Here is a 13,246-nt window from a genome sequence, read left to right as displayed (position 1 = left end):
GGGTAGGGCAGCTGTTGCCAACTGGAGGGTAAAAGATGGCCAGTTAGAGGAGGCCCATCTATTCCTCGAAAATCTCCTCTGTCTTCCTGGGGCACCATACACTTCCAACCAGACTTCTGTTGGCCCAATACCAAGATGCTTTTATTATGAAAAAGCAGCATTTTGTGTTGCGCCCCATTGGTATTTATATACATGGGTGTGCGTGTATGTGCATGTGCTCCAGCCTTTTGTGATTGGTGCTTATTATAGAAGTCTCGGAAATAGATGGCTGCAAAGGCGCAGGAGCATAGCTTCACCAATGGGAGCCACAAACATCGCCCTTCATTATGGCACCGAAGGGGGCCTGGCAGGCACCCGGGCCCAGTTGCCAAGTGCAACATAGAGCCTCTTGGGAGGAGGACGCAGCAGCTCCCTAGGACATTGTTCCTGCACTGATCTGAAAGATGTCTGCTGGTTTCCCTAGAATTGTGCCATCGAAAACACAGCCTGTGGGCAGTGAGAACAACACTCTAAAAATAACCGACAGTCTGGCATGTTCCAGCCCTTGTGCAGATTTCCAGGGCAAGGAAAGTTGTCGTATGTGTGTGTGTGTGTGTGTGTGTGTGTGTGTGTGTGTGTGTGTGTGTGCACGCACACACTTGTGGTGGTCTGGAATTGGACCGAAATGTCTGTGTTCTGCTTCTAGTGCCATGGTCTGTCCATCGATGGTTATGTCCTCCCGTCTTCAACAACTCAAGAGGTAGGGTGACATGGCTGATTGTCCTGTGCCCCCCAAGTTTGGTCTGTGTAGACAGGCCATCTCCAGGTCACCCTAACCACCTCACCCTCAAAGTGTGTGAAGCTCCTTCCCTTTCTTATTCCTTTCTTATTCCCTTTTCTCGCTCATTCCCCTCAGAAATACCATTTATAGACTATCGGGGCCCTTCAAACTCCATGCAGACTCCATCCCCCACACACTAGACCCACGCAGGGGCCGCTTCACAGCGCATTCTGCCCTGTGCTGTGTTTGCCCTCCATGCATTGTGGGGTAGCTTTAGCCTTCCAAGCAGGAGGTACCACACCTGGCACCTCCAACTGTTCCTTTAGAAATAGATTCGGTTTGGTTTGGGTTTTTTTTTTTTACCCTGACCAAGGTACCAAGCTTTATGCCACAGAGAATTTCTCTTCTTTTTAGGAGATTCTTTCTATAGGAAATGGTCCCTGCTCCCTAGAAGTCAGTCCAGTGGGTAGACAAAAGGAACTAGAACAATGCCAGCTGGCTCTTGGGGGAAAAGCAGGCAGCCTCTGCCCCAGAGGGCTCCTGCTCCAGAGTCAAGGCAGTGTCTAGAAGGAAGGTAGCTTTTGAGCTGAGCCCCAACAGGGCTAGGGGCAGTATTGATTATAGGGCTCTGTCTGTCCCATATCTCACGCTGGAAACCTGATCCCTCTGGCAGATGACCCCGTGTGAGATCAAGTTTGCTGACCACGTGGAGTCAGTACTCAACCGTGTGTCCCAGCCCGAGTATCGGCAGCTGCTGGTGGAAGCCATCATGGTACTGACACTGCTCTCAGATACGGAGATGGACAATATCGGGGGCATCATCCATGTGGACCAGATTGTGCAGCTGGCCAATCAGCTGTTTCTTCAGGACCAGGTGGGTATGACTAGGCCGCCCACTCACCCCTCTGCCAAAGCAGGGGAGTCAGTTTGGTTGCCATTTATCCCTGTTGGTGCTGGAGATGGGGTCCAATTGGAAGGCATGTACTCAAACCAGGAAAATGTCATCCCAGATGGTGAACAAATGTCAACCATTTGGTTAGGAAATGGCACAGTGGCCACTTGGGAAATCTAACAACCTTTGGGGAAGCTGGTCTGTGTCGGTGTAGGTTTTATTCCAGACACTACCACTTGCTACATAGCTGCCTCTTGGTAAACTGTTTGCCCTGTATACAAAATTGAGTCAGACAAAGAAGCTGTCCTCTGGAAGAAGCAGTGCCGAGCAACACCCAAAGGAGGACCCTGAGAACACAGCATCCACAGCAGAGGCAGCCATTACCATGCGTTCTGTCCCATTGCCAACATGAGATACCTGCCTCGTGGCACTGGCTTCCTGCCCTGAGGCCTGCCCTCCAGCTCCCAGCCCCACCCGTCTGTAGTCTAGCAGATCATCTCCGACATGCAGAGAGGTTTATGAAGGAAAAAGACAGATTCCACTCATTTTTTTCCCTGCTTTTTCTGGCTGCAGGTATCGTTTGGAGCCACAGACATCCTGGAAAAAGACCAAGCCACAGGAATTTGTCACCTGTTTTATGACAGTGCTCCTAGTGGGGCTTATGGTACAATGACCTACCTAACGAAAGCAGTGGCTTCTCATTTGCAGGAACTGCTGCCCAGTTCAGGCTGCCAGATGCAATAGGGCCTTACCCGTAAACACGACCGCCCTCTGAATCTGCACTCGGTCCCATAGCCTCATTGGGAAGTTTCTTCTGCCTTCCCCCTGGGTCCCCTGCTCTGATCCCCACCAGAAAGCTTCCCGGGGAGGAGATGACAGTACTCAAGCCGGAAGCAATGTGTGTTTAAGCCACAGATAAAGCTGATGAATCCCCGCTCCCCTGAGAAGCAGCCTGGGATCATTTTCTAGGTTCATTTCACTGGAACGTTTCTCACAGCAGCTGGGCTCATGGACTCCGAAAAGGAACTGGAAATTGGTCTCTTCTGAGTGCAGAGTGAACGGAGAAGCCAGCTTAAATTGGCTCTCACCGAGAGTTACAGAAATAGGTTCGATGAGCTGGTGACACATGTTGAAGGTGGAAAGATCCTTCCAGCGACAATAGCTAGACAAGCAGACCTTGACAGGGGCACAGCCCAACAGAATGCAGGCTGTCTGAGAACCAAACTGTTTACCCAACAGAATAATTCGGTCTCTCTGGAAATCGTTCCTAACCCCCCACTCTATTGAGGTCATATAATTCTTCATTGCCCAAATGAACTAAATTGGCCCTAGTTAATATTGGCTCGTAGTCTTCAGAGGATCTTGTCCTGACTGTCCACAAATTACAGGAGTCTCCTCTCACCCTAGAAAAAATTCCTTATCTTCCAGAATCCAGAACAAAACAACAACAAAAGGAAGGTGAGGCTCTGATTCTTCTGATAGCCAGACTGTTTTAGGAGGGGGTCCTGTGGAAAGAATGGCCTATGTCCCTGCTCCCCCTGAGATCACCACCATGCATGCTCAAAGCATGAGTCAGCATTTGCCATGGAAATTCGTGGTGTGTTCCTGCAGAAACAATGCTCCCTTAAAAACAGCCTGGGAACCCAAACCATTTCTACAGAAGCACTCTTAGATGGGTATGGTTGGTACACTATGGCAGAGAAGGCTGAGTCCTGGCTGGCAAAGTCTGGCGAATCTTTCGTCATTGTCCTGGTGAATGGAGGTTCTTTTTAAGCCTTGCCTTGCCCATGTTGGGACAGGGATAAATAACTGAAAGAGTATTTTCTGTGAATAATCAGGGCTGAAGGACAAAGTCACCTAGTGGCCAAGTGCTACATTCCCATCTAGTTGTGAGAGGTTCCAATTTACAGTGACTCTTCACCTCTGAAGTGGAAACAAGGCTGCTTTATCATCTTCTCAAAGTCTGTGTGGAGAAGGGTCTTGGTGTTCAGAGGTGAACAGTATCCCTCAGGGTGGAGATTCGGGGCTGACTTCACTTCATTCTCAAAACAGAAGGTGGCAGGGTGCCCTGCTATTCCTTACCACTTCTAGGCATTTCTAAAAAATGTATTTACCTGTGTGTGTCTGTGTGAGTGTGTGCCACCTGTGTGGGAGTCCCTGCAGAGGCCAGAAGAGAGCATCAGATCCCCAAGAGCTGGAGCTACTGGCATTTGTGAACCACCCTGATATGGGTACTGGGCCCCAAACTCGGGTCGTTTAGAAGAGCAGCAAGTACCTGCTGAGCCATCTCTCCTGCCCTCTTGGATCTTTAAGACATCTTCAACATAAACCATCTTCAACATAAACCAGGGTCAGAGTCATGTGGTCAACTGACAGGTTCCCTGGTAGGTAATTTCAAACATACAGTGAGAAAAGAACAAGGCTTGAAAGGCATGGGAGAAGTTCTAGAAGCAGAGCCCCTCAGACTGGGCCCAGTGCTAATTCCGAGCACTCTTAGCCTGCCAATGCTGTGGCTGTGACGTGAGAAGTGGCAGCTGCTGGGTTGGGCTCAAGATGAGCCACAATAAGCAATTCACTGTAGCCTCCCAGCCACTCTTTGAAATCTCTCTCCAATGAAGTCCTGAAATAGGACTGCATTTCCACAGGCAGCAAGCTGCCAGCTTCAAAGGAGGAGAGCAGGCTTCCGAGACGATCCCTTTAGTGAGCGGCCGAGGCCATGCCCACGAGGGACAGATGTTTGAGAGGACGATGACAGTCCCATCCTGACATCATCCTTGCCTGGAGGCGCTGGTGGGGAGAAGGCCCCATAGCCTTCATAGCCCCTGTGGCCTCCGTCTTGGCCGGCTGTTCCCCAACTCCCAGAGGCATGGCAAGGAGCCTCTTTCCTGTCTTCCCTCCCAAAGCTGAAAAGCCAGTTTTTAACCTTTGCAGGGGACTAGAATGTGGTCCTAGAGGACACATCAGTGAATTCAGGAGTTAATTTCATATTTAGCAGATCCAGTTGAAAGGCGGCAGGCTGCCCTCTGGTCTGCTTGTCCCGGTTTTGCCAAAGGTAAGCTCTGCTATCCTGGCACTGACACCAGGACTTGATCTTGGGTGAGGGAGTTGACCTTTGTGTGCCTTTGTTTACCCATGTGCCAAAAAGAGTAGGAGACCTCCTGACTGGTACAGAAGCTTCCTTTGGCAGTTAGGTGACCAGATATTCCCTAGGACAACACCAAGCCATCTGAAGCGAAGGAACGCTATGTCATGTCCAGGTTAGTCTACCCTCCTTCTCAGCCGTAGGGAAGTGTGGTTGGCAGGCGTCAGCTGCCCAGATAGGAAGAATGCAAATATTTCTTGTAGAACAAAATGGAGAGCCCACCAGTCAAGAGGCAAAGAAACACTTGGCCAGTTGATTGATGCCATTGGTTTCTGGACAAGATGACAGGAGCCTTGGCCTCTTTCCATAAACTACAGTGGAGTCATCTCTCCATCCTGTTGCCTTGTGCACAAGTCCAACAAGTCACCTTTGACTTCTCTGCTTCCTTGTTGTCAAAGGGGACAACAGTCTCTCATCTCTCCCTGTGTGCCATTCTCTTTCAAGGTGACTCCAGCTTTTGAAGTCCCTGCCATCTGCCACGTGCAGCTCTGTACTTTGCAGGATGGAAGCACATCATGTTCCCAGGATGCCTTCTGTTCTCCAGACATGGCCATTGATAGTTCTGCTTGTGAAGAAAAAAGCAGCACTTTGCCCTCACAGAGCCCAGTCCCCCTTGTCTCTCTCCATCAGAAAGCCAATTAGGAAAAGCCATAACCTTGAGTTACTGAGAGAATTCTCAGAGGAGTGAGAAGAGCAGTTACTAAGATTAGCTTCCAATCTTGGACTGTGTGCCTGATTGATGGTAGGGGAAAATTCCATCAGAAAACTATCTTTCAAGAGAAGATATGCGTGTGTATTTTTAAGGGACTATAATGCCTTCTTAGAGAGACTGGACTCAGTAGAAACAGTGAACTCTGATCGTGTGTGACTTTCCCCTTGCCTTACTGCAGTACATAACTGTTCTGAGAAATGAACAAATGAATCTGAAGGCATGTGCAGCATGCCTTCCATGGCCAGGCATCGCTAACTAAGCACATAGAGACTTGGCCATGCACAGTGGCAGATAACGAGCAGCCCACTCATTTCTGAAACCCTCAGAGGAAGGGACATTGACCAGGCTGCTTATCCAAGAGTTCTTCATGCTGATCTGTTGACATTCACATCTCAGTTCTAAATCCGGTGGCTGCCGAAGCCTTCCGCTTCCAGCTAGTGGAGGTGAGGTGACAAGCTTTGCAAAGGACAGGGCTTCAGGTTGACCATGCTGCATCTTCATTGGGCACAAGGGATAACTGCTTCCATAGTTCTTTTGTGTGTGTGTGTGTGTGTGTGTGTGTGTGTGTGTGTGTGTGTGTGTGTGTGAGATGTATGGTGTCGATGTGTGCAATTGTGCACAATTAGAGGCTAGAGGAAGACATTGTGTATCCTCTGTCGCTCTCCACATCATCCTCTTGAATCAGGGTCTCATTGGATCTGGAGACAAGCTGAAAGCTAGCAAGCCTCCAGTCTCTACTCTCCCACACGCCCCACTTGTGTGTGCATGCATCCAACACACACATGATGCTGAAGCTAGAAGCACATGTGTGGCTGCACCTGACCTGTTTATATGAGTTTGGGGGTTTAAACTCAGGTTCTTCTTGCATAGCAATCGCTCTTACCTGCTGAGCCCAGAGCCACCCACATCTCCTATTCAGAAGGATCAGCCCAGCTACACATTCAGGATGGACTTGCCAAGGAGAAATACCAGTCAGTAATTGACTCTTGGCTCTCATGGCCGTAGTGTCACTTTTGGCCAAATGTCTCAGTTCTTACTTGCAAATAACAGAATCACACCCTAGCTCAGTAAATGCGAAAGATATTCCATAAAGAAGATTGACTAAGTCACATATCACCAGAACCAAATCTCCAGATTGCTCCCAGGCTCCCAGATGCCCCTGATGCAGGGTACTGCCACCAAGGCCAGATGGGCCCCCTCTGCCCTTCAGGAAACTGAATGTAGGGACTGCCACCTGTCATCAGCATGGACTGTAAACAACCACAAGCTGCCAGTACAAGGCCTTGGGCAGGAATGCAGTATCTGCTGGTGGAAGAGGCCATTAGCTGGTCGTCTGCCTCTACAGTTGAGGTGGACTCAACCTCACAGTGTAGAGATAATGAATTGGGTTGAGGCCAGCCATCCTAAACAAACATGATTTCAGCCAGGAGTCTAGTTTTTGTTCTTTGTCCAGAAAAGAAGGACCCACCCCCCACCCCGTGTCTGAGCTGGAAAACTGGCTGTGGAAGTTGTGTGGAGAGTGAAGAGAGCACACAGGAACGTTGCCCCTGGCTGGAAACAGGACAATTGTTTGTATGTTCTCCTTGGAAGTACAGCTGCCAAGCCACGGTTGTTAGATCGCCACTGGTATCCAGGGACAGCCTCCCACCACCACCACATAGCCCTCAGCTTCCAGTGAGCTGTCATAAATCAGTCCAGCAAAGCTTGGGGGAGTTGCTGATGGACCACACATTCTTCGTGACCACAAGCCCAGCCCGATTAGGCTTTCTGGACCCTGAGTGACAGCCCATCTGGAACAAGATGCAAATGATTGTCACATCTTTCCTTCTAAGCCACTAGCCAGCTGGGGGATTTAAAAATAAAGAATTGGAACAGAATCATGGTATAAGCCTCTCTCCTGACAGTGTGAATAATTTTCCCCAGCTGTCACCAGGGCCTGCTCCTGCATTCTTGTGAGCATGGGAGGCCCTCCCCTTGGCTAGAGGGAGGCACAGCTATCTAGAGGAGGCTTCCTCCTCCTCCAGCTCCCTCTCCTTGTCTGGAGAGGCAGGCACGAGCTCCCCTGCATTTCTTTCCCCATTAAGCACGAGCTGCTGAGCTCCAGTGCAGGCTGGCTGAGAGGTTTGGAGCGGATCCTGTATCAGAGGAGAAGCCCTCTCTGTGCGGGAGTTGAAGTAGCTACACTGAGCGGACCCTGTGACCCAGAAGAATTGGGCTCTTGTGGCCTGAGTCCCTCCTTTTCCTGCCCAGGGTCTGGGACTCATGGAAGACCTGCTCTACTGAGTGCACATAGCGGGAGGGTGGCACCAGCTGGCCATCAGCTTGGTCCTGCCAGCACACATGTATGCTGGTGCCCAGAGGGCTGGGGTTCGGAGGCCCCATGTCTAGTAAGGACACAAACTAGTCAGCAGTAGGTGAGGGGTCAGAGGGAGTCCGTTGCCTGAGCACTGAATCAGTGCTGGCTTGTCAGCGCAAACAATGCTAGGACGGCAAGGTGTGAGCCTTGACAACAGAAGAAACGAGCAGACGCTGCAAGGCAGCCTGGTAGCTGCTAGCTCTAGGCCAAGAAGATGCACAGGTTTCTGGGGGTGGAGCACAGCCTACATCCCCTGTCATTCAATGCCAGGCATCCCACTCCTGGGCACATACCAGGGCAGCCATGTTTGCTCAGCAGTGCAAGAGGGTAAGGGAACCATTGGCACTACTGGGAAGAGTTTGCATGGTATCACATGCACTGCTTCCTCCAAACCCTCCCTGTGTGATGGGTGCAACCCCCTGCAACAGGATTACTAAAGCACCTGCAACAAGATGGGGACCCTGGAGCCACAGCTGCTTAACATCTGTCAAAGCACAGTGCTCTACAGATAGGACAGCTGGATGAGGCCAGGCCATCTCTGTCTCCTGTAGTGTAACCAAGGGGGTGAGAGCCAACCCCAACCCCTCCCTCTCCCTATCTCCCAGGCAAAGGAGGAATGACTAATTAGATGTGTTGGGGTGAGCTGAGCTGAGCCGTGGACAAGAATAAAGCAGAGAGGTGCAAGCCTGTGGTATGGGAGGATTGGAGAGCATCTCTGCTGAGGCAACACTTGATCCGAGCTAAAAGAAGTGAGGGCCTGAGCCAGGCAATGGATGGGGGAAGGGTGTTAGAGTGAGCAACCAGTGCAAAGGTCCTGAGGCAGAAGAACCCAAAAAATGTTCAAGGAAGCCAGGAGTAAGGGAGCATCCACTTCGCTTTTTGTCTCAAGTCACTAGGAAGTTTTGAGCAGAGGCCTGACATAAATACTTCCCTGGGAGACTAGCTTTAAAGGGAATTGGAGCAACGAGGCTAGCTGGAGATAGAGGGGAGGAGAGGTCTGCTTTACACTCCACTGGGAGGGATCATGTCTGTGAGAAGGTCAGGAAGGGAAAAGGACCCAGAGTGGCTGACCTTGCACCGGGTGTGAGATACCCACAGTTTCCAGGGGCAGTGGCTCCGGCTTGGCTGCTGTGTTGGGTAAGAGACTGGCAGCCGGAAATGACCCTGAGTAGATGAAAGTGGAGAGGCTGGAGCCCTTCCTCCATGCTTCACCCATCTTTCCTGCTCAGACCCCAGTGCTCCTTATACCCTTTCCAAGCAAACATAGCCATACGTGGCCACACGTGCATGCATACGTACGGAATGCCTGGTCTGTGCCCCTCAGTGGAGCTGCAGTTGCTATGTAGTCAAGGCAGCAAAGGAGACAGTGTCTGGGAACTAACTCTGGGCCCCTGTAAACTTCTGCTCCTACGTGCCCTTTCAAGAGACTTTCCTCTTGCCGTATGGACTTCAGACCTCTGATGTCCCTAAGCATCTGTGTGGCCTTCAGGTCAGGAGGCATGAGTTACAGACTTTGAACTTCTTCAATTTGCTCAAAGGCTGCTTCCCATGCACTTTAAATAGATATGCTGGGCTGAGTTTTAAATTCGATGCACCCCACTCCCCCCCACAAAAAAAAGGCATAATCAGAAAAACAAGAGAAAGCTTCAAAGAAATGTGAGGCACTCACTGAAAGAAGGGAGGCCCTCCCTGACCGAGGTGGCCATAAGGAACATTCCAGAAGGTTAGCCAGGAGCATGTACCTTGAGGGGTAGAGGAAGTGGAGATGGGCAGGAATAGTCTAGGAAAAGAGGACTGGCTCTGAAGAGGCCCTGGAATAAGTGCCCTCGTCCTGTGAAGTGTTTTCCTGGTATTCCTTGGGGTATTGGAAAAGAGAGGGAAGCAGAGTTGGTTTCGTACATGGTACACATACACCACACACACTACACCCTAAATCCAGCAGTCATGGTAGCAAATGAGCTGCCAAGAGCACACACAGTGTCCTGTCATGGCTTATGACCCCAGCATGCCCAGCTTTGGCAGGCCTCTAATATACACAGAAATCAGGGAATCCTGGCTCCGTGCCTAGAGCTCTGCTGAGAACATTTCTCCAAGATGTCCAGCATTCGAGTCTTGGGACAGCAGCCTAGTAAGCTTCTCTCAAATGGCCCACTTGAAGGCTAGAAGAAAGGTAGATAGTGTTTTAGAAACAGCCAGAACTCTTAATCAGGGTCTCAGATGTCATATAGACGAGTCACCCTAGATACCTTTGGCACTGTTGTAAGCATTTAGTTTCTGATCTGGGCCCTAACTTCACCTACTGCCTGAGTCCCACCTCCCATCCTGTCTTCAGAGGATCTGCCAGTAGACAGCACCTCTGAGTAGACATAGTCTCCCGGGGCCTCAGTTTCCTCCTCTACGAACTAGGATGATAATACAGTCCATCTCTGTGTGTTGTGTCTAGAGGTCAGCAAGACAATGAATGCATGCAACCGTGAATGCGTAACCGTGCTATACTGTACAGGAATTGCTGGCCTACGGCAGAAGCTCAAGAGCAGTTGTAGCTGTCACTTTCTATGGCACCTACCTAGATCTGCAAGCACTTCGTGCTCTGCAAGGCAGGCCAGGACGCTTTAAGGAGAAATTTGCATTCAGCTAGGTGACCTTTGCACTATGACTATGGACAGTGACTCAGCTCTCCTAGTGTGTTTACTCAGAATGCAAAGTGGCTGATAATTTGCGTCATAGGAAGTTTTGGCTGGTCTTACAAAACAGCTAGTAGAAATAGAGTGTGAGAGGTTGGACTTTGGGGACCCCCAAGCTGGCCGGCCTGGTGTGAGGCCAACTTAACCATCTGCTGTGAACACCTAGAATGGCCAAGGCCATGTCCTGTGCCTCACTCTAAGCAGGTCTCTCCCCTGCAGCCAGAGGCAGGCCGTGGCATTAGAGAAGGGAAGCAGATCCTAAGCCCCACTTGCAGGTGTAACTGACGGGCTTTCTTCCTCTTGGCATGTGGCACCCAAGGGGCTGTTATTGCAGGGTGGCCTGGAGCTGCCTGACTTCCTTGAGAGAATAGAGATGCTCTTAAAAGGGAGAGTGGGAATGAGATGATCAGTGGGTAATGTGCTTGCCAATCAAGCAGGAGAACCTGAGTTTGGATTCAGGGCCCATGTAAAGCTGTGTGTTGTAGTGCCTCTGGAATCCAAGACCTCTGACAATGAGATGGGAGACAGATAGAAGAACCCCAGAAGCTGTTACTCCCAAAGATGCAAGGAGAAAGACCACTGACGAAAATCATCATGGCCAAATTAATTAAAGCAATCATTTTTAATTGTGTACATGGGCCGCCTCCCCCTAAGGTGTTCAAGAGGTCAGCATTGGATGTGGAGAAGATAAGGCTTTTATAGCTCATGGGTAGGGGGCTTCCAAATGGGTTTGGCAGGCGAATAGGTGGGGTCACAGGAGCAGAACATAAGCATAACAAGTTAGTCATAAAGACCTCCTGAAACAATGATGTAGTTGCAAGGTGGTCATAACAACTTTTTGAAACAGAGATGTGGTTGCCAGTACTGGAGCAGGCAGTGCAGAACCATATGTAGTTAAGGTTACAGGAAGGTCATAGCTGAATCCTTGAGAAACAGAGGTTGAATCATAAACAGGAATGAACCTAGTTTGTCTTTACTGTAAGATGGCTTTCAACCCTAAGATGGAGGTGGGCTGGTTCGTCAAATTCCTGGGCCAGGTAGCCTGGCAGAAGCAGCAGTGAACAATAAAAAAAGACCCTGACTCAAACAAAATGGGAAGCAAGGACTGACACAGGTTGTCCTCTGCCCTCCACAGTGTGCCTCAGAGCACAGGTGCCTGCATTCTCACATGCACATGCACACACACACACACACACACACACACACACACACGCACGCACGCACGCACGCACGCACACACACACACACACACACACACACACACACACACACACACACACACACACCATACACACAGAGAAGGAAAAGAACTGCAGGAGTGAACCTGGAATTTTTCAGGGAGAAGGCTGAGGAACCAGGCCTTGCCTTTTGTCTGGGCCACTGGGCACCCTTAGAACACATGGGATGGGGTGCTAGATTCACCTGCCAGGGCCAACTGCAACTATGGAAGGATGAGGTCATGAGCACACAACAAACAGCACTGCTTCTGTCCCCACACCACAGTCTTGGGTGGGGAGAACTGCCCAGCAGCAGCAGTGTTACAGAACACTTGGTCCCAGACCAAGGACACATGTTGCTGTGTGGTGGTTTGAATGAAAATGGCCCCCATAGGTCCACAGGGAGGGGCACTATTAGGAGGTATAGCCTTGTTGGAGTAGGTGTGACCATATTGGAAGACATGTGTCACTGGAGAGTGGGCTTTGAGGTTTCAGAAGCTCAAGTCAGGCCAGTGGCTCATTCTCTCTTCCTGCTGCCTGTGGATCCAAATGTAGAACTCTTGGCTCCTTCTCCAGCACCGTGTCTGCCTGCATGCCACCATGCTTCCTGCCATGATGATAATGGACCGAACCTCTGAACTATAAGCCAGCCCCTTCAATTAAATGTTTCCCTTTATAAGAGTTGCTGTGGTCATGGTGTCTCTTCACAGCAATAGAACCCCTACCTAAAACGGGCTGCCTGCAGCTCCATGGTGACTGGCTCTGTGATCACACCTGTCCTCCCTATGGTTGTTGCAAGAAACAAACGTTAATATTTGTATAATGCGTAGATATCACTTGGCACATAGTAAATGCTAAATAAATGTTAAAATTTACAATATAGTAAGGGATAAGGCTCCTGGGACCTAACAAACATTCAATGAATTCCTTTTAAAAACAGCCCCAAATGCCTTCTGTCCCCTCCACTCATGGCAGCCAGCTCCTGCTGCCTCTCAGACACTCTAATAGCTGGAACAGAGAGTGAGGAAACCAGAGGTCCACTCTCCATTTGGAAAATGATACCCTTCCCATGCAGGAACCCTGGTGTCTTCCCACTGCAATGGCAAAGTGCCTATAAAGTGGATGGGACAGGGCTTGTTTTTTGTTTTCTGTCCACTGTTACCAGGCCTATGTGTAGAACCACCCCCAAGCTCATCAGGCAGCCTTGGGGTTCCCTCCACCCTCGCTTGAGGGAGCTTTGACTCAACCCTGCTTCTTTCTCTCAATTGATCACTCCAAACACCCACACTGGGCGCTTGTGACTCTCAACGCTACACAGAGGGGAAGCCCCAGCAGTACAAACACCCTGTAAGCACACGCTTTTCTAACACCTTTGGGGGGGTCACCCCTCACTGAGGCCCCTGCAGCAGCTATCCACTGTGTCGTGTAACCGATAGAAACAGCAGCAAACCTTTCCAGCGTCCTCTCCCCATCTCTCCCTGGG

At 50.2% G+C, this 13,246-nt stretch overlaps 1 protein-coding gene across 6 annotated transcripts in view; it reads left to right on the top strand.

Moving 5' to 3' along the window:
- Phka2 (phosphorylase kinase regulatory subunit alpha 2) overlaps positions 1-7,383 on the top strand; it is an 89,910-nt gene extending 82,527 nt beyond the window's left edge. For 4 of the 6 annotated variants that reach the window (XM_052724253.1, XM_052724087.1, XM_052723925.1 and 1 more), the window contains 3 exons: positions 686-739; positions 1,434-1,634; positions 2,226-7,383. In XM_052724253.1, coding sequence (XP_052580213.1) covers positions 686-739; positions 1,434-1,634; positions 2,226-2,396 — 426 coding nt within the window. In that variant the 3' untranslated portion in view covers positions 2,397-7,383. The remainder of the gene's footprint in view (positions 1-685; positions 740-1,433; positions 1,635-2,225) is intronic. The other 2 variants (XM_052724176.1, XM_052724007.1) reach the window with 1 other exon arrangement.
- Positions 7,384-13,246: the final 5,863 nt, after the last annotated feature.

This window comes from Peromyscus californicus, unplaced genomic scaffold (genome assembly GCF_007827085.1).
Source record: "Peromyscus californicus insignis strain IS unplaced genomic scaffold, ASM782708v3 Scaffold_10__1_contigs__length_136768540, whole genome shotgun sequence".
Taxonomy (NCBI): Eukaryota; Metazoa; Chordata; class Mammalia; order Rodentia; family Cricetidae; genus Peromyscus; species Peromyscus californicus.
The sequence above is the reverse complement of the archived record's forward strand: the minus strand, read 5'-3'. Positions and strand labels throughout refer to the sequence as shown.